The sequence below is a fragment of the Oryctolagus cuniculus genome, chromosome 8, assembly GCF_051225735.1.
Source record: "Oryctolagus cuniculus isolate XC-2025 breed Fujian yellow rabbit chromosome 8, ASM5122573v1, whole genome shotgun sequence".
NCBI classification, from domain to species: domain Eukaryota; kingdom Metazoa; phylum Chordata; class Mammalia; order Lagomorpha; family Leporidae; genus Oryctolagus; species Oryctolagus cuniculus.
The window spans coordinates 91,868,234-91,888,305 of NC_142874.1; the positions used below are offsets into that span (position 1 = coordinate 91,868,234).

A 20,072-nucleotide genomic window follows, 5' to 3' on the forward strand; every position below is an offset into this window, starting at 1 on the left:
CAAGACACTGTGGCAAAAAAATTAACCTACATGAAGGATCTCTGTGAGTGAGACCCCAGTGGAAAGAAGGAGCTATCAAAGAAGGAAGGAGAAAACTTCCATTTTGCATATCGCCCTTTCCAAATACCGACGGAGTTTGTGGACCTAAAAGTCTTCCATAGCCTTGGCAGCTCATGCCAAGAGCCTTGGTGGTCACTGACATCAAAAATTAGAGTGTTAGTTGTTAAATCAACAACAGGAGTCACTGTGCACTTACTCTCCAAGTTGGACCTCTGTCCTTAATGAGTTGTACTATGAGAATTAATGGTAAAACCAGTTTTCAAACAGTACTTTTTACTTCGTGTGTCTGTGTAGGTGTAAACAGTGGAAATCTCTACTTAGTATAGAGTTGGTCTTTAGTGTATAAAGTGAATTAAAAATGAATCTTAATGAAAAATGGAATGGGAGAGGGAGTAGGAGGTGGAATGGGAGTGGGGGTGGGCAGGAGGGAATGGGGGGAAGAAACACTGTATTCCTAAAAGCTGTACATGTGAAATTCATATTCATTAAGTAAAAACCTTTAAAAATCATCAGGGATATTGGTCTGTAGTTTTCTTATAGTATCCTTGGCTTTAGAGTGATGCTAATCTCATAACATTAATTTGGAAGTGTTCCTTCCTCTTCAATTTCCAAAGAGTTTAGGCTTTCTTTGTTGAGAGGTTTTTCAATAAGTATAGATCTATTTGGATTTTTTATTTCATGATTTTGTCTTGGCAGATTTTATCTGCTACAAATTTGTTCATTTCTCCTAACTTACTCTTTAAAAAAAAAAAGAAAAAGATTATTTATTTATTTGAAAGGCAGAGTTACAGAGAGACAGAGAGAGAGATCTTTCTTCCTCTGGTTTACTCCCCAAATGGCCACAATGGTCATAGCTGTGCTGATCTGAATTGTGAGCCTGGAACTTCTTCCAGGTCTCCCTCATGGGTGCAGGGGCTCAAGGCCTTGGACCATCCTCTACTGTTTACCCAGACCATAGCAGAGAGCTGGATCAGAAATGGAGCAGCCATGACTCGAACTGGCAGCGTCCATATGGGATGTCAGCACTGCAAGGTGGCAGCTTTACCTGCTATGCCATAGCATTGGCCCCAATGGTGGACTCCTATAATCCTCTTTATTCATCTTTTGTAATGTCTCTTCTTTCATTTTTAATTTGAGTATCTTTTTTGTCTTAGTCTAACTAAGAGTTTATCAGGTATTGAACTTTCAAAGAATTCTTAGTTTTACTGAATTTTTTTCCTAATCTTTATTTTGTTTATTTCTTCTCTAACATCTATTAGTTCCTTCCTCCTGGTAACATCAGACATGAGTTTGTTCTTTTTTTTCCTTGAGGTAAAAGTTAGATTATTGATTTGACATCTTTCTTCATTTTTAATGTTGGCTTTTACCTCTGTAGACTTCCCTCTTAGTACTGTTTTCACAATATCCTGTAAATTTTGGTATATTGTGTTTTCACTTTTATTTGTATCAGAATATTTTCTAACTTTCCTGTGATTTTTTCTCTGTCCTATTGATGGTTTAAAACTGTATTATTTAATTTCCATATATTTTTTACTTTCCCTGTTTACCTTCTGTGCTTTTCTAGTTTCATTCTATTGTGTCAGAAAAGATACATGGTATGACTTCAGTCTTCTTAAATCTCTTAAATATTGCAAGCTAACATGTAATATGTCTCAGAGAAGGTATTTTGTAGTCCTCAGAAGAAAGCAGATTTTACTATATTAGAGTTAAGTGCTCTGGAAGTGTCTGGTCCAGTTTGTCTATAATGTTTCAAATCTTCTGGTTTCTTTTTTTTTAAACACTTTATTTTTTTATTTGACAGATAGAGTTAGATAGTGAGAGAGAGAGACAGAGAGAAAGGTCTTCCTTCCACTGGTTCACTCCCCAAATGGCTGCTGTGGCTGGAAATACGCCGATCTGAAGCCAGGAGCCAGGTGCTTCTTCCTGCTCTCCCATGCAGGTGCAGGGGCCCAAGCACTTGGACCATCCTCCACTGCCCTCCCGGGCCACAGCAGAGAGCTGGACTGGAAGATGAGCAACCGGGACTAGAACCTGGCGCCCATATGGGATGCCGGCGCCGCAGGCAGAGGATTAACCAAGTGAGCCACAGCGCCGGCCCCCAAATCTTCTGGTTTCTAATTAATCTTTCTGTATGGTCATTCTATCTGTTACTGCAATTGAAGTGTTGAAGATTCCTACTATTCAGGCACTGCTGTCTATTTCTTCCTTCAGTTTTGTCAGTGTTTGCTTCATATAGTTAGGTGCTCTGCATATCTATTTATAATTTTTTTTTAATATTTACTTATTTATCTGAAAGAATTACAGAAAGAGAGGCAGAGAAAGAAAGATCGTCCATCTGCTGGTTTACTCCCCAGGTGGCTGGCAACAGCCAAGGCTGAGCCAGGCAGAAACCAGGAGCCAGAAGCATCATCTGGGTCTCCTACGTGGGTACAATGGCCCAAGCACTTGTCCACTGCTTTTCTCAGGCCATTAGTAGGGAGCTGGTTTGGAAGTGGAGCAGCTGGGACTTGAGCACCATCAGTGTCACAGGAGGCACCTTTAAAATCCACAGTGCCACAATGCCATTTTCCTGATAAATTGCCCTTTTTTTTCATTATATAATATTCTCTCTGTGACAATGTTTACTTTAGGTCTGTTTTCTCCCTTTTGGTTACCATTTGTATGGGATATCTTTTTCTGTCTTTTCACTTGCAGCCTATACGTGTCCTTGTAGCTAAAGTGAATCTCAAAAAATTAATTAATTAATTAATAAAGTGAGTCTCTGTAGACAACTTGGGTTTTTTAAATCCATTCAACTAAACTATGTCTTTTGATTGAGGAATTAATTCATTAATATGTTGTCGCTCCCCGTCTTCGTGGAGGAACGACACAGCACCCTGCGCTGTTCTTTCGTCTGCTCGGCCCTCCCCGGGTTTGCTGCTGGTTCTTCCCGGGTTGGCTGCCATCCCTTCCACCTCCGTGGAAGGGCGGTTCCCCCTGGACACTTTCCCCACTTCCGCAGGGGAGCGGCACACCGCCGGCCGGCTCTCTCGGGGGCTGCACAGGTGTTCCTTCAGATAGATGTTCCCCTTAGATGTTCCTGGTGCATGTTGTCTCTCTCCTCCTTTATAGTCCTCCTCCGCCAATCCCAACTCGGCTGCCCACACGCCGAGTACGCTGCTCTCCTCCAATCAGGAGCAGGATCAGCTCCTGGAGGTCATCACTCAAGTTGGCAAGAGGCAGCTGCGTAGAAGCTGTTTTCTCCTCTCCCAGCGCCATATTGTGGGAGAGCAGATGCATAGAATAAGTCTTAATTCCAGTAACTCAGTCCAGTCCGGGTTGCTCCCCACATATGTAAAGCAATTACTGATAGGCAGGGACTTGCTATTGCCATTTTATTCATTGTTCTCGTGTCTGTGATTATTTTTGTTTCTTTGCACCTCTTGCTGCCTCCCTTTGTGTTCCATTGACTCCTGTTTTATAGTGATATGCTTTGATTCCTTTCTCACTTTTATTTGTGTATCTTCTGTAGATTTTTTTATCACTATAGAATTACATAAAACATGACAACCTATTTTAAACTTATAACAAGTTCAATTACGTACAAAATTTTACTCCTTTACATTTCCTTTTCCATACCTTACATTGTTTTTATTCTGTACCCATTCATGTATTTCAATGAAGTTATTTGTATGCTTTCATATTTTAAATTCCATATTTGAGTTAAACTTGTTCTCAAACAGTACTTTATATGTTGTAGGGGGGCAAACTGTTGAAATCTTTACTTAGTATAGAGTTGGTCTTCTGTATATAAAGTTAAACTAAAAATGAACCTTAAGAAAGAATGGGATGGGAGAGGGAGTAGGAGGTGGGACAGGAGTGTGGGTGAGAGGGTGGGTATGGGGGAAAGAACCACTATGTTCCTGAAGTTGTACTTATTAAATTTGCATTCATTAAATAAAAGCTTAAAAAAATGACTTAGCACTAGTACAGTATTCAGTAGTCTGTATTTGTCTGTATATTTACCTTTTTATGTAGATTTATTGATTTATTGATTTATTTGAAAGTCTGAGTTACACAGAGAAGGAGAGGCAGAGAGAGAGAGAGGTCTTCCATCCACTGGTTCACTCCCCAATTGGCCGCAACGGCAGAGCTGTGCCAATCCGAAGCCAGGAGCCAGAAGCTTCCTCCAGGTCTCCCACGTGGTTGCAGAGGCCCAAGGACCTGGGCCATCCTCCACTGCTTTCCCAGGCCATAGCAGAGAGCTGTATTGGCAGTGGAGTAGCCAGGACTCGAACCAGTGCCCATATGAGATGTCGGCACTGCAGGCAGTGGCTCTACCCACTACACCACAGTGCCGGCCCCAATATATTTGCCTTTAATATAAAACTTTAGGAGCAGGCATTGTGGCACAGCCATTAAGCTACCACTTATGATGCCCCTGTCCCATATTGGAGTGCCTGCTGAGTCCCATCTACTCTCCTTCCAGCTTATGAGCCAGGAAAGCAGCAGGAGTTGTCTCAAGTACTGGAGCCCCTGCCCCCCATGTGGAAGATCTGCATAGAACTCTATCCATCTGGATTTTGGCTTGATTCAGCCCCAGCTGTTGCAGACATTTGGGCAGTGAACCAGCTGGTGGAAGATATCTCTGTCTGTTTCTCTCTTTGTCACTCTGCCAATTAAATACATATTTTTAATGTGCAAGTTTATATTTTTATACCTCTGTGTTACTGTCTTCTGCCTTTTCATTTCTGCCTAAAGTGTTCTCCCTAATATTTCCTGTAAGGAAGATCTAGTGGTGATGAATTCTTTCAGCTTTATTTATCTGGGGACATCTGTTTCTCCCTCATTTTTGAAAGATAGTTTCATTGTATATACTATTCTTGGTTGGCAGGTCTTTTTATTTCAGCACTTTGAATACCTCATCCCACCTACCTCTGACTTGCAAGTTTCTCTGATAATCTTACAGCAACTAGTTTAGATGTAACTAGATGCTTTCTCTTCCTGTTTTCAAGATTCTGTATTTTTCTTTGACTTTGACAGTTTGATTACAATATATCTCATTGTAGGTCTCTTTGGGTTTATTGGAGTTCTTTGACCTTCTTGAATTTGAATGTTCATTTCCTTCCTCAAATTTGAGAAGATTTTGGCTGTTTCTTCAACTGACTCTCTGCTCCTTTATATCCTCTCTCCTTTCCAGAAGTTCCATAATATGCAAATTAGTCCACTTGATGACATGCAATAAGTCCTTTAGGCTCTCTTAACTTTTCTTCATTCTTTTTTTTTTTTTTTTTTTTTTTGGCTTCTCTGACTTAATCATTTCAAATGACCTGTCTTCACCTTCACTAACTGTTTCTTCTACTTGATGCAGACTCTTTTTGATCCCTTTTAGTGAATTTTTAAATTCAGTTATGATATTCTTCACCTCCAGAGTTTCTGGGTGGTTCTTCTTATAGTTTCTTTATTTTTTTCAAAGATTTATTATCTATTTGAAAGACAGACTTACAGAGAGAGAAAGAGTTTTCCATCTGCTGGTTTACTTTCCAAATGGCCACAACAGCAGGGCTAGAACAGGCCAAAACCAGGAGCCAGGAACTCCATCTGGGTCTCCCATGTGGATGTCAGGGGCCAAAGCATGAGGGCCATCGTCTACTGCTTTCCCATGTGCATTAGCAGGGAACTGGATTGGAACTGGAGCTGCCAGGACACAAACCAGCACTGATATGGGACGCTGGCACTGCAAGCAGTGGCTTAATCTACTGTGCCACAACCTGTTTATAAACAGCCCCCTGTTTATAATTTCTGTCTCTTTGTTGACATCCTCAATTTGTTCATACCTCATTTCCTGACTCCTTTAGTTATGTATCCATGTTCTCATTGAGCTGCTTTACGACAGTTATTTTGAATTCTTTGTTACATAATTCATAGTTCTCTATTTCTTTGAAGTCAGTTTCTGGAAATATAATTTGCTTCTTTGCTTTGATCCTATATCCCTGTCTATGTATGCCTTGTATGTGTGTTTATTGTTGGAGGGATTAGGGCTTTTAGAAAGGCTGCCACCTTTCCTAGTCTCCACTGACTGGCTTCATGTAGAAGACCTTCACCAAGAAGCTTGGAGATAGATTATAGGGGCTCTCTAACTTCTGGGGCTGCATCAACTTTGAGTTTGTGCATGCAGTAGCCCAATTAGAGGGGTTTGCCAGTTTCTTCTTCTGTTTAGTTCTTGCTCCCCCTGGTGTCTCCCTGTGGTTCTGTAATATGTTCCTTATCTGTGTCCTTTGTTCTCAGTGGTTCTCAGGCATCTAAAAAGTATGCAGATTGGGAGACAGGTAAAGCAGAGAGCAGTAACCCAAGGAAACCTCCCAAAAATGTCCTGCTCTTCTCTTTCACTCCTGATGATTTTCTCCCAATCATGCCAACCTGTGCCAACTTGGGGAAGGGCTATTGTGTGTACAAATAAGCAGTTTTTCTTCCATGCTTTGGACTTGCCTGGGGTACTACAACTTTTTAATTGGCTTATGGAGTTCTGTAAAGGCTTTTTTTACGGTTGTTCAGAGAGTGTCTCTATGGCACATAAAGGTTTGGAGCTTCCTAATTCATCACCTTGTTGATGTCACTGTTTCTATTTTAAGATTCATTTTATTTATTTGAAAGGCAGAGTTTCATAGAGAGGGAGAGACGGAAAGATATTCCATCCCCTGGCCCACTCCCAAAATGACTACAATGTTTGGGGCTTGGCCAGGAGCTTCATCCAAGTCTCCCACATAGGTGTAGGAACACAAGCACTTGAGATATCCTCCACTGCTTTCCCAGGCCATTAGCAGGGAGCTGAATAGGAAGTGGAGCAACCGGACTCTGATTCCTATATGGGATGCTGCATCACAGGCAATGGTTTCACCCACCATGCCACAGCGCTGGCCCCACTATTTTTTTATTATTATTATTTTTTTTTTTGACAGGCAGAGTGGACAGTGAGAGAGAGAGAGACAGAGAGAAAGGTCTTCCTTTGCCGTTGGTTCACTCTCCAATGGCCGCCACGGCTAGCACGCTGTGGCCGGTGCACCACGCCTATTCGAAGGCAGGAGCCAGGTGCTTATCCTGGTCTCCCATGGGGTGCAGGGCCCAAGCACTTGGGCCATCCTCCACTGCACTCCCTGGCCACAGCAGAGAGCTGGCCTGGAAGAGGGGCAACCGGGACAGAATCTGGCGCCCCGACTGGGACTAGAACCCGGTGTGCCGGCACCGCAAGGCAGAGGATTAGCCTATCGAGCCGTGGCGCCGGCCCCCACTATTATTTTTAATATAAAAAATTTCCAAAATATATATTTACATAGTTTAGTGAGTCCAATACCTAAACTACTTTAGTAAAAAAAAAAAGTTTCTTGTGACCCAGGGTTAATTTTTTGTTGCTTATTCATGCTTTTTACTTATTATAATGAGCTACAAATATAAATGTATAATATCCATGGGTATAAAATATATTGAAAACTCAGTTGACTCAGCTATTGCAAGGACTGGCCCAGGAGCAAAATTTTTATGTTGTTAAATTGTTTTTATTTTTTAATGTTTAAATGATTTGTTTCTTTCTCAAAGTAATGCATCAGAGAAAAATCATTAATATAACTGCACTGGCCATCTACTAGGTCTTACAGGTGCTCCGTTTTCACTTTCTCGCTGTTCCTTTGCTTTAGCCTGGTCTTACAGGCTTGATTAAGAGGACCACATTGTAACTTATTATTTCTTCGTTTTCTAGCCCTTAATACAATGGAAATTTCTGAGTTGAGTCCCTATTAAATTCTTTGCAAGCACATATTTAATTTATCTAGTAAATCTACATGCTTTCACATATGTCCCTATTAAAGTTTCATTTTCCTAATATATGTTTTATAAAATGCTTGCCTTTCTTCATGAATCATCTAGAAATGGTTTTCTGATATGTAGCATCTGTGAAAATATTTCTGTATGAAATGTTTCCCTTATTGTGTGCCCTTACAGGTGGTATACTTAATAATATCGTATCCTCCTTCCGGGATGTACTTATTGGTGTGCTGGTAGGAACTATTCTGGGACTTTTTGTTCATTTTTTTCCAAGTAAAGACCAGGTAAATTAAAAACTAACCTATTCTGTAGTGTTGTATTAGAGATTTCTTTTAAAATCTTTAACTTTTGGAAGATCCACGAAATACTAAATTTAGTACTTACCTCCCTTTCCACAAAAGTAGCCTCATGCTTGCTCTGTGCAAAAACAGCACAATAGTGATTGATACAGGTCAATGTCTTCGATTGAAGACTTATTTCCTGGCTTGGCAGGTAAGGAATATCAGAAAAATGTCATTAAACTCAGCTTATCACTTTCATTCCACCAAACCTTTTCTCCACTAAATTGATTATTGATGTTTGATGTTTTTTTTCCTAATCTTTCGTCCACAAAACTTAACTATTGAACATTTTATGGAAATAGAGGTTCCTATTCATTGCTGCATACTTTCTGACTTAAATTTGCTGCTACTTTCCTTTGACAGAGGCAACACATTGAATTTACCCTTTATTGCCCTAAAAGATGTCTCATTACCCCCTGTATTTCTGTGACCTCCATCCTAATTGACCTGTAACAATTATTTTGGATAAAAAGATACTCAAAATTTTAATTTTAATAATTAATTGGATAGTATATGGAACTGAAGGTTATAGGGGTCCCTCCTATTATCTTCAATTACAATTAAAGTATTATAACCACTTTAATAACATTCATATCAGATGTACTAGAAGTTGAATCTTTAGTAATCAAAAGTCTTGTTACTTGCTAGTAAGTCTGCTAAAATGCATAGTGAGGAAGGAAATTGACATTTTAGACATTCTTTAATATACTATTTTGCAATATATCAGGTTCAAAAATAAATGATGATGTCAAATTATGTGTCATGTATTTCATGTAAATTAATTTCTAAATATCTATCTAATTCTAGTCAAAACTCCCATTGAAGAGAGCATTCCTTATTTTGAGTATGTGTGTTTCTGCTGTCTTAGGCAGCCAACGTACTGGTTTGCATGCAACTGGAGGATTATGTACATTAGTGATGTCTTTCATTGCAGGGACAACATGGTCTGAAGAAAAGGTGAATATTTTTAATATACCACTTTAAAATGTATTTTTATTTTCATTCACCACTTATCAATTGTACACATTTATGGGGTACACTGTGATATTTCAGTATTTGCATACAATGTGTAATGATGAGATCAAAGTAACTGGCATATCCATCCCTCTCAGATAATTACTATTTCTTTGTGTTGGAACCATTCAAAGTCCTCTCTATTGCCCATTTTAAAATATTCAGTTAATTGTTGTCAACCATAATTATCCTACTGTGCTACAGAACATTCACCAGAAGTTAGTTCTCCTATCCCACTGAACTCTTGTACTTAGTACTCATCCTCTCTCCATCTTCCCTCTTCACACCCTTTCCAAGGTCTGATAACCACTATCTATTCTTTACTTCCATGAAATCAACTTTTTATCTTTCGATAATACAATTTTTAAATACAAAATGGCAGCAGATATTGTGACACAACCATTTAACCCAACAGTTGGGATACCCACATCTCATATTAGACTGCGTTGGTTTGATTCCTGCCTCTGCTCCACTTCCAATCCATCTTCCTATGATTACCTGGGAGGCAGTGGGCAATGACTCAAGTACTGAATATCTGGTACTCATGTGGGAGGCCCAGATGGAGTTGCTATTTTCTAGCTTCAGTGAGGCCTGACCCCAGCTGTTGTGGGCATTTGGGAGAGTGAACAAGTAGATGAAGATCTTTCTGTCTCTCTCTCTTCCAAGTGAATAAAAATGAATAAACATTTTTAAAAATAAATAAAAGAGGCCGGCGCTGTGGCTCACTAGGCTAATCCTCCACTTTGCAGCGCCGGCACACGGGGTTCTAGTCCTGGTCGGGGCGCCGGATTCTGTCCCAGTTGCCCCCCTTCCAGGCCAGCTCTCTGCTGTGGCCAGGGAGTACAGTGGAGGATGGCCCAAGTGCTTGGGCCCTGCACCCCATGGGAGACCAGGATAAGCACCTGGATCCTGCCATCGGATCAGCGCGGTGTGCCGGCCACAGCATGCCGGCCGCGGCGGCCATTGGAGGGTGAACCAACGGCAAAAGGAAGACCTTTCTCTCTGTCTCTCTCTCTCTCTCACTGTCCACTCTGCCTGTCAAAAAATTTTTAAAAATAAATAAATAAATAAAAAAAGACAAAATAACTAATTTTTCTATAATGGACAATTAGGAAATCCACTCATCCTAGATGAAAATGTTCCCAGACCATTTGTGTCCACAAGGAAGTGTATGAATCAATAAGGAAATAGAATATTGGTGCCAGCACTGTGGTGCAGCAGGTTAAAGCCCTGGCCTGCAGCGCCAGCATCCCAAATGGGCACTGGTTCGAATCCTGGCTGCTCCACTTTTTTTTTTTTTTTTTTTTTTTTGACAGGCAGAGTGGACAGTGAGAGAGAGAGACAGAGAGAAAGATCTTCCTTTGCCGTTGGTTCACCCTCCAATGGCCGCCGCGGCCGGCGCACTGCTGCCGGCGCACCGCGCTGATCCGATGGCAGGAGCCAGGAGCCAGGTGCTTTTTCCTGGTCTCCCATGGGGTGCAGGGCCCAAGCACTTGGGCCATCCTCCACTGCACTCCCTGGCCACAGCAGAGGGCTGGCCTGGAAGAGGGGCAACCGGGACAGAATCCGGCGCCCCAACCGGGACTAGAACCCGGTGTGCCGGCGCCGCTAGGCGGAGGATTAGCCTAGTGAGCTGCGGCGCCAGCCTGCTCCACTTCTGATCCAGCTTCCTAATAATGTGCCTGGGAAAGCAGCAGAGGATGGCACAGGTTCTTGGGCACCTGCACCCTGGTGGGAAACCCAGAAGAAATTCCTGACTTTGGATCAGCTCAGCTCTGGCTGTTGTGGCCATTTGGGGAGTGAACCAATGGATGAAAGTCCTCTCTGCGTTTCTACCTCTCTGTAACTGTCTTTCAAAGAAATAAAATAAATCTTTTAAAAAAAAGATAAATCAACTTCGGACTTTTAAAAATATATATTTAGGAAAAACACTTAGAAATACACTAAAATGCAATCAGAAGTTGAGTTATCAAATCAGGCTTTTCCCCAAATTGTATTTAGTATAATTATATAACTTTTATTAATTTAATTCTTATACATTAACATTTTAATCATATCATTAATCCATGAAGATTATCCCCCATCACTCCTATCAAACTCACTTCCCACAATTAATGATTTCATCTAACCAATCCACTAATTTTAGACATTTCAATCTTTTTCATTTTTTGTATTTCACATGATGCTGCCATAAACAATCCTGCCAATGTGTCTTTTTTACATCTGCACAAAGACTTCCATAAGCATACATTCCTAGAAATGGAATTTTGGGGTTACAAAAAAATCTACTTTTATTTTGATGGTATTGTAGAATTACTACTTGCAAAAGATTTTAGTTGTTTATACCCCTACTAACAGTGTAGGAGAGTAGTTAATACTTGAAATTTTCAGCAATACTGGAGACTCTCAACTAGTTCTTTTTTTATTTTTTTAACCATCAGATGAGTAAGAAACTTTATGACATTGTTTTTTTTTTTAATTTACATTTCCCTGATTTGTAGTGGAGTAAGTTTCTTCTCATATATTCCTTAACTACTTATTGATACTTTGCCCATTTTATTTAATTATTTACCTTGTTGTTTCTGTCTTATAGTTTGTGTGTTAGGGCTTCTGATCCTTTGTTATATATTCATTGCATATAATATTTACTTATCTTCAACATTGTTTATGTTGTCTTTTGTATAAAAGTAAAATTTCCTATAGCCAAACTTAATCCATTTTTCCTTTAGGTTTGGGATTCTGAATTTTTTGTTTGTGTTGTTAAAATTTTTTAATTTATTTGTGTGAGAGACATTGAGAAAGAAGCAGATGTATAAGAGTGAGAGAAACAGAGACAAACAGCTCCCATCTGCTGGCTCATACCCCAAAAGCATTCTATGGCTGGGTTTGGACTAAGCCAAAACTGGGAGCTGATAACTCAATTCAGATCTCCCATATAGATGGCAGCAACCCAACTGCTTGGGCTATCACCGTTGCCACCCAGGGTCTGCATTAACAGGAGGCTAGAATCAGCAGCTGGAGCTGTGAAGTGAATCCAGGTACTCTGATATAGGATGCTAGGTTAAATGTCTGCCCCATGAATTCTGCATCCTGTTTAAGAAAGACTCTATATCCAAGATTGTAAGAGCATAAACATTATATACTACTTTCTATATTATCTTCTATTATGTTGATAATTTTTGTTCATTATGTTTCTACATTTAGTTCTTTATCTAGACTTTATTTTGTGAATACTGTGGGGTAAAGATCTATTCATATATGTTTGTATGTGTTGTTATAAGCATTTGGAGAGTTAACCAGTGAGTGGAAGCAGTCTCTCTCCTTTTCGAATAAACAAATATAATAATTTTTAAAAATTAATGAATAGGCCCAAGTGCTTGGGCCAGTGCTACCTACATGGGAGACCTGGAAGAAGCTTCTGGCTCCTGGCTTCAATTTGGTTCAGGCCTGGCCATTGCAGCCATTTTGGAAGTGAACCCAGCAGATGGAAGATACCTGTCTCTCTCTCTCTCTCCCTATCTCTGTAATTCTGCCTTTCAAATAAATCTTTAAAAAATAAACCTAGATTTTTTTCCAAATTATAGAATTCTTTTTCATATGAAAAAAGAAAGAAACAAGATGAGACCAGGGTTGTGACATAGCGGGTAAAGCCACCACCTGTGATGCCAGCATCCCATAAGGGTACCTGTTCGAGCTCTGGCTACTCCACTTGCATTCCAGCTCCCTGCCAATGCACCTGGGAAAGCAGCAAAAGAAGTACTTGAGTCCCTGCACCCACATGGGAGACCAGGATGAATTTCATGGCTCCTGGCTTCACTCCAGCCCAGCTGTGGCTGTTACAGCCATTCAGGGAGTGATCCAGCAGATGGAAGATCTCTCTATCTCTCCCTCTCTCTCTCTCTCTCTGTTAACTCTACCTTTCAAATAAATAAATTTTTTTTTTTAAAAAAAAGGAGGAGGAGAAGGAGGAAGGAGGGGGAGGAGAGGACAGGAGAAGGAGGAAGAGAACTAAAGAAGAAAAGGAGGAGGAGAAGGAGATGAAGGAGAAGAAATGAATAACTTTTAAAGATTAAATATAGGGGCCAGCACTGTGACACAGGGGGTTAAAGCCCCAGCCTGCAGCACCAGCATCCTATATGGGAGCCAGTTCAAGTCCCTGCTGCTCCACTTCCAATCCAGATCCCTACTGTGCCTGGATAAGCAGTGGAGGATGACCCAAGTCCTTGGGCCCCTGCACTCACATGGGAGACGTGGATGAAGCTCCTGGCTCCTGGCTTCAGATAACTCAGGTCTGGCTGTTGCGGGCATTTGGGGAGTGAAACAGCAGATGGAAAACCTCTCTCTATCTCTCTCTCTCCCTCTCTAAGTAACTCTGTCTTTCAAATAAATAAAATCTTTAAAAAAATTAAATGTAACAAATAATGTACCCTAAAGAAGAAATAGCAATACTGATTTTGTTTGTTTGTTTGTTTGTTTGTTTTTTAATTTTTTACGCTCGGAGTTCACTTTTTTTTCTTTTTTTTAACTTTACTTTTATAAGCAGCAATCAGAAACCCCAGTCATAAGGAATAGTTATGAAGGTGGTTCATGCCCCAAGAAGGTACCTCAGAGTTCCTATATATGTTCTGTAAACAAAAATAAACCGACGGAGCAGAAAATCTTTCCATGCAGATTGCTGCAGAAGAACCAGACTGTGGTACCAGTAGAGGCCGTCTTGTAACTAATTGGGAAGTGACACTGGGAGGCATTCATTCACAAAAAGGGGTGCTGGCCAGGCATCTGAATAAGAATCTAATACCCATCTTTGATTTGATTTTAAGAAAAAAATAACTTTGAAGTATTCAACATTGTTCTTCTGGAAGCAGGTCTAACAGAAAATCAGATTTTTTTCCCTAGTAGCTAGTGACATTTTTACCTTGTAGCCTATGACATCATAAGGATTCATTTTCCTGGGACTAAGTTCTAGGATGATTGTTAGCAGAGTTCTTCTCAGCTCCCTTCTCCAAGTCCAGATGTTTGCATGAGCCAGATAGGTTCTCATTAGGAGTGATGCAGTTTCTGTCGCTGTTCAGTTACCTTACCAGCAAAGATTTGTGCTCTAATTGTGCATCTTTTGATCTCCCAAGATCTCACTTGTTCTGTGGCAAAATGATCAAATCACATTTTTTAATTATACATTAGTAGGTTTCTTTTAATCAAATTTTACCTAAATGTTTGTATAAAAGAATCAACCTACTCAGTTTTTATTAACTGGGTTTTAACATTTCTCCTAAAAATGAAGCAAGTTTATTAAATGTGGTTAAACTTCAAATCTCTCAAATGCATTTATCTTCTATGTGCCACAGTAACTATATTTCTCCTTTCCACAGATTAGAGTCCAAAGTTTTGTTACAGCTGCATGGAATGTTTTTCAACCTCTTCTTTTTGGTTTAGTTGGATCAGAAATATCTGTGTCAGCTCTTGAACCAAATACCATTGGTAAGAATAATTAGAGCACAAAAAATATAAAATTCAAAAATATTTAAGAAAATTATCAATTTTAAAATTTTATTTACAATATATCTTTTTAAAAAATCATAGATACTATGTAACAGACATATATTTGCTCTTCCTTATACTGTGTGATAGCTTTGACTCTTCCCTGGATGATCTGAGAAAATAGAGATTAAGATTTCTTTTCTGTGGGGAAATACTTGATGCTATCAGGAACTTTTAAATACTTCCATTTAGAAGTATTTACAAAAGGTCTATTTCTTCAGAATTGAATTCAATTTAAAATTTGTTAGTTCAGGGGCTGGTGCTGTGGCACAGTGGGTTAACGCCCTGGCCTGAAGTGCAGGCATCCCATGTGGGCGCTGGTTCTAGTCTGTGCTGCTCCTCTTCTGATCCAGCTCTCTGCTGTGGCCTGGGAAAGCAGTAGAAGATGGCCCAAGTGCTTGGGTCCCTGCACACACGTGGGAGGCCCAGAAGAAGCTCCTGGCTCAGCGCAGCTCTGCCCGTTGCAGCCATCTGGGGAGTGATCCAGCAGATGGAAAACCTCTCTCTCTCTCTCTCTCTCTCTCTGTCTCTACCTCTCTCTGTAACTCTGTCTTTCAAATAAATAAAATAAATCTTTTTAAAAAAATGTGTTAGTTCAGAATTGAATAAATGTCATCTATCTTCTTATATATGATGTTTCTACCATTAGATAACTCTTGCACCATATGCTGAATTCTCAATCATATTTGTATTTTTAAATTTTTATTTATTATTTATTTGAAAGAGAGAGAGAAAAAGAGACATGAAAGACAGAGATCTCCCATCTGTTGGTTCATTGTCTAAATGCCACAACAGCTGTGGCTTAGTCATGCAGAAGCCAGGAGCCAGGAACTCAATCAGGTCTTCCCCATGGGTTTTGGAGACCCAGCTACTTAAGCCATTGCTGCTGCCTCACAGGGTTCATTTTAGCAGGAAACTAGAAGTAGAAGAGAAACTAGGACTTGAACCCTGGCACTCCAACATAGGATGCAGGTGTCTCAAATGGTGCCTTCACCGCTAGGCGAAACACATATTCCTGCATTTTTTTGTAAAAAGATTTATCTTATTTATTTGAAGGGCAGAATTACAGAGAGAGGTAGAGCCAGAGAGAGAGATAGAGAGGTATTCCTTCCGATGGTCCACTCCCTCATGTCCACAACTGCCAGAGCTGAGCCGATCCAAAGCCAGGAGCCAGGAACTTCCTCTAGGTCTTCCACGTGGGTTCAAGGGCCCAAGGACTTGGGCCTCTTCCACTGCTTTGCCAGGCCAGTGCAGAGAGCTGGATCGGAAGTAGAGCAGCTGGGACACGAACCAGCGCCCATATGGGATGCCTGCGCTGCAGGCCAGGGCTTTAACCCATTGTGCCACAGTGCCAGCCCCATCATTTTTTATAATTATTAAATTCTAACTTAAAACTAGACATAAAGAAGCAGTAGCTTTAAAATGTTTTCAAAAGTTCTAGAAAGCATATCTCTAGGCATATGCTTTCTTCCCAAATGTTTTTTCATTTATGTTTGTTTTTATCTGTTGTAGGCGTTTGTGTTGCTACCCTCAGTCTGGCATTGTGTGTTCGAATTTTAACCACATTTCTGTTGGTGTGTTTTGCTGGTTTTAATTTTAAGGAGAAAATATTTATTGCTTTATCATGGATTCCCAAAGCTACAGTCCAAGTAAGAACATATTAAATCATTCTAATAATTTTATGATTTTATTTTTTTAAATTCTGAATGAAAAAGGTAAGGCTTACTGGCCTTACTTTTAGAATGCTTGTTTGATAATAGTTATTTATTAATACTAATGTAACCTCTTTAAAACTGAGATTTGAAAGCAATTATTATGAAATTGAAAAATATACTTTTACTGACACACTTCTTAAAGTTTATGAGATTGTTCCTAATTTCCTAAAATATAAAAGAGTTTATCTAGAAATTATAATTTTTATATTTTTTCTAATTTTTTAAATACATCTTTTCTATCCTGCTGCTCATTCTACCACATGAATACACATATATTATTTTAAATTATACATTTCTATGGATATTTGATTAATTTCAGAGTCCCTGCAATATCCTTTATAGGAAGGACAGGAACATTATTTGCTTTGTTTCTCATTATTTTTCCATGGCACTTAACACAGTGCCTGGCACACATGAGGTAAATAAGCATTGTGTGCCTAAAATAAATATGAATTGCATACCTACAAGAATGAATTAATAAATGAATGAATGAAAAAGGCGACCTTGTAGTTTTGTCCTCTAATTCAATGATATTCTCCTTCTAAAAGATATTGCTACTTGTTAGACTGTTTTAACCTAGCAACATAATTCCTCATTTAATTGGAATTCTCTGCACTGTTATTCCAAAGCAGAAGCTTGTAAATTTCTATGCAACAGAATTCTCTTGGTTAGAAAATCAGTCCCAAGGGACTAGATTGCCTATTTTAAATGCCATGGTACTTGTCTATAACATTAGGCAAGTCACTTCTTAATCTCTCTATGCTGCCATTTCCACATTTTCCAGTGAGTCTGTAATTGAATCTACTTCATAAGCAGTGTTGTGAGGATTAAATGAAATAACACACATAAAGTGCTCAGCACAGTCTCTGGCACATGATGGTGCTCAAGCAGTGATGTTACTAATAATTAATTAATTAATGTTATTAATTTTAACTTCAAGTAACATAAATAATAATAGCTTTTTGTTTCCAATTTCTGCTGTAGGGATAATAAATCTGCAAAAGGAGTATCTGTCCATCCCTCTATTTTGTCTCCTTCCAACAATACATTTGCAATTTTGTTTCATTATTTCATAATTTTTGTAAAGCAGGGAAAAAAAGAAAAGCAGATGTTTCCTCAAGTCCTTCAGTATTATTCCTCTTCTGCCTGATCTTGTCTCCTGGATCTAGGCTGTCATCTGTACAAAGAATATCAAACTGGTTCCAGTGAGTAGCAAGAAATACAAAATTAGTTATTTATGCAAGTAGACAGTCACAACAGCAATGACAGCTGATAAAAATGTGATAGATGAATTGGATGAACAAAATTTTTTAAGTTTTCACTTTCATCTCTTCCTCCATTCTCTGCTGTTTGAAGATACTAATGAAAATTCAAGCAGAACCTTTATATAAATAAATAAATTGTTAAAAATATTCAAGTAGAAAAAATGGAAGATGTTAAGAGGGCACATAAAGAATGTGGTTATAAATGTAAGATAAGTTTGCTAACTGGATTCTTCTGAAGAAATAATATTAAATCTAAGTTACTAGGTGGAAATCATTTGTCATCTAATAGCAGTCTCTATATGGTATGTTTCACTTGAGGATTAAACAAATTAATAAAAGAAAAGCTTTAAGAATGGTAACTGCCATATGATAAATTATATCTAACTATATAAGCATTATTAATTTCATAATTATTAACATCATCTCTTAAAAGTCACTGGCTTTGGCAGCTCTTTTATGTTCAAAATCTCTTCTAAACGCTAAGATTCTTTAGAGTTGGTTTTCTACCTGATTTATGTTTCTCTCCCTTGAATCAAATACACTAGCTTATATTTAGTAAACAAAAAGTTACATATATAATATATATATATACACATACAAGTGTTGTGTATATATATATATAAATGAAACCACTTTTATTCACTGACTTGGAATATAGAAAATGATCTTAAACTGGGGGTTCTTTTGTCATAATCTTTGATATTAGACTAATATTTCTACCAGTACATTGTCACTTTATAACTTCATAAAAATATGTATCTGTATTTAATCCCTAAAAATGATGGCAATTTCAGATGCAAATTAGCAAATATAAAGAAGGATAGCAAGACCTTTGTTTTAAGTAATTAAAAATAAATATGATATAATAAATCTGGGGAAATTTTTTGTGGCACTGGAGGTCATTTTAAAACAAAGAATTCAAAGGAATTCATCCCTTGACATGCAGGGAATGAGGACTGAATGGGAAGAGAAACTTATTATCTGAATACATGCTGTGTGCCAGGTGTTCTTTCTATTCTCATATTTAATCCTCACAACTATTCCAGTGGGGTTAAGTATGAGGGTACATCAGAAAAAGGTTTGGAAAAATGGAACCAAAAGATAAGTTAACTTTAGTGCAGAAAATCTGATATGCATGCCTGCTTTTTTCATAATACACATTTTCCATGAACCTTTTGAAGTACTCTCACGTTGTTCATTTTACAAGTAATTAGAAAGAGTTTGAGTTGGTTGTACAAGATCACTCATGTGGTTACAGCAAAAACAGAACTCAAACCCAGTTTGTTAGAATCCAAAACTCCTGTCAGTCCTGTGTCACACCACCTCCCAAGTAAGAACAATGAGAACAGTAAATCCTAGCGAATCTTGGAAGCCTTAGTATCTTGTGTTTTCTTATTGCTGCCAAGAACCCAGTGGTACATGGTAAAGGCAACTAAGTAAAACGCTGCTTCAAATGGAACACTTAAAGATCTGAGGGTAATGTGAGCACTCAAATGTTTCAACAGGGAAAGGCTGAGAGGACAGGAGTGTAAAATCTGCTCCAAAGAGTTTGAACACTGAGTTGTCCTTCCTGTGCTATTCTCCCAGATATATTCACTAAGCAGAACACAGAACTGATGCATAAGCACTTTTACTCTTGTCTCATTTTTTTCTATTAGCCTAGTACTAGCAATTTTTTGTTTGTTATTTTAAAAGAGCCATTTACTTTTATTGCATGTTAACTGTGTTTAACATCTTTCCCCCTAAATGCAGGCTGTATTAGGTCCTTTGGCTCTAGAAACAGCAAGACGCACTGCACCCCACTTGGAAGCATATTCGAAGGATGTGATGACAGTAGCATTTTTAGCCATCTTGATCACAGCTCCAAATGGAGCTCTAATTATTGGCATATGGGGGCCCAAAATACTTACACGCCATTATAATCCAAACAAAATAAAACTGCATTTGTCAGCATTAGAACATCATTAAAAGGTATATTTATTACATCACTGACCTGCTTCTTTTCATGAATTATCTCACATGACAAATAATTAAATGTAGAAATAAGTGGAGACTGTTCATAGAACCCAGGATTTAGTGACTATATAACTCACTGTACTACTCAATTCTTTATTTTTAAAGTTAATTTAATATAAATAATATTAAATGAAATGCTCCCTTAGTATTTACATGTTTAAGAACAACGTAAAAAAAAAAGTCTATAAATACCCTAGTAAAGTCATCTATCAGGTTGAGTTTGCTGTCATGATACAAATTAAGCATAATAAGAATTAAATGACCTTAATGACAGCAATAAAAATCTTTGACTATTGAACTTGGTAAAATAGACTAATCCAAATAGG

The 20,072-nt window shown here is 38.6% G+C and overlaps 1 protein-coding gene across 13 annotated transcripts in view; it reads left to right on the top strand.

Annotated features, from left to right (window-relative positions):
• SLC9B1 (solute carrier family 9 member B1) overlaps positions 1–19,829 on the top strand; it is a 108,985-nt gene extending 89,156 nt beyond the window's left edge. For 4 of the 13 annotated variants that reach the window (XM_089302996.1, XM_089302997.1, XM_089302998.1 and 1 more), the window contains 5 exons: positions 8,035–8,141; positions 9,006–9,155; positions 14,582–14,690; positions 16,263–16,399; positions 19,483–19,721. In XM_089302996.1, the coding sequence (XP_089159122.1) occupies positions 8,035–8,141; positions 9,006–9,155; positions 14,582–14,690; positions 16,263–16,399; positions 19,483–19,698 (719 nt within the window). In that variant the 3' untranslated portion in view covers positions 19,699–19,721. Of the gene's footprint in view, positions 1–8,034; positions 8,142–9,005; positions 9,156–14,581; positions 14,691–16,262; positions 16,408–19,482 lie in introns of those variants that run through there. The other 9 variants (XM_089303001.1, XM_089303002.1, XM_089303000.1 and 6 more) reach the window with 5 other exon arrangements.
• Positions 19,830–20,072: the final 243 nt, after the last annotated feature.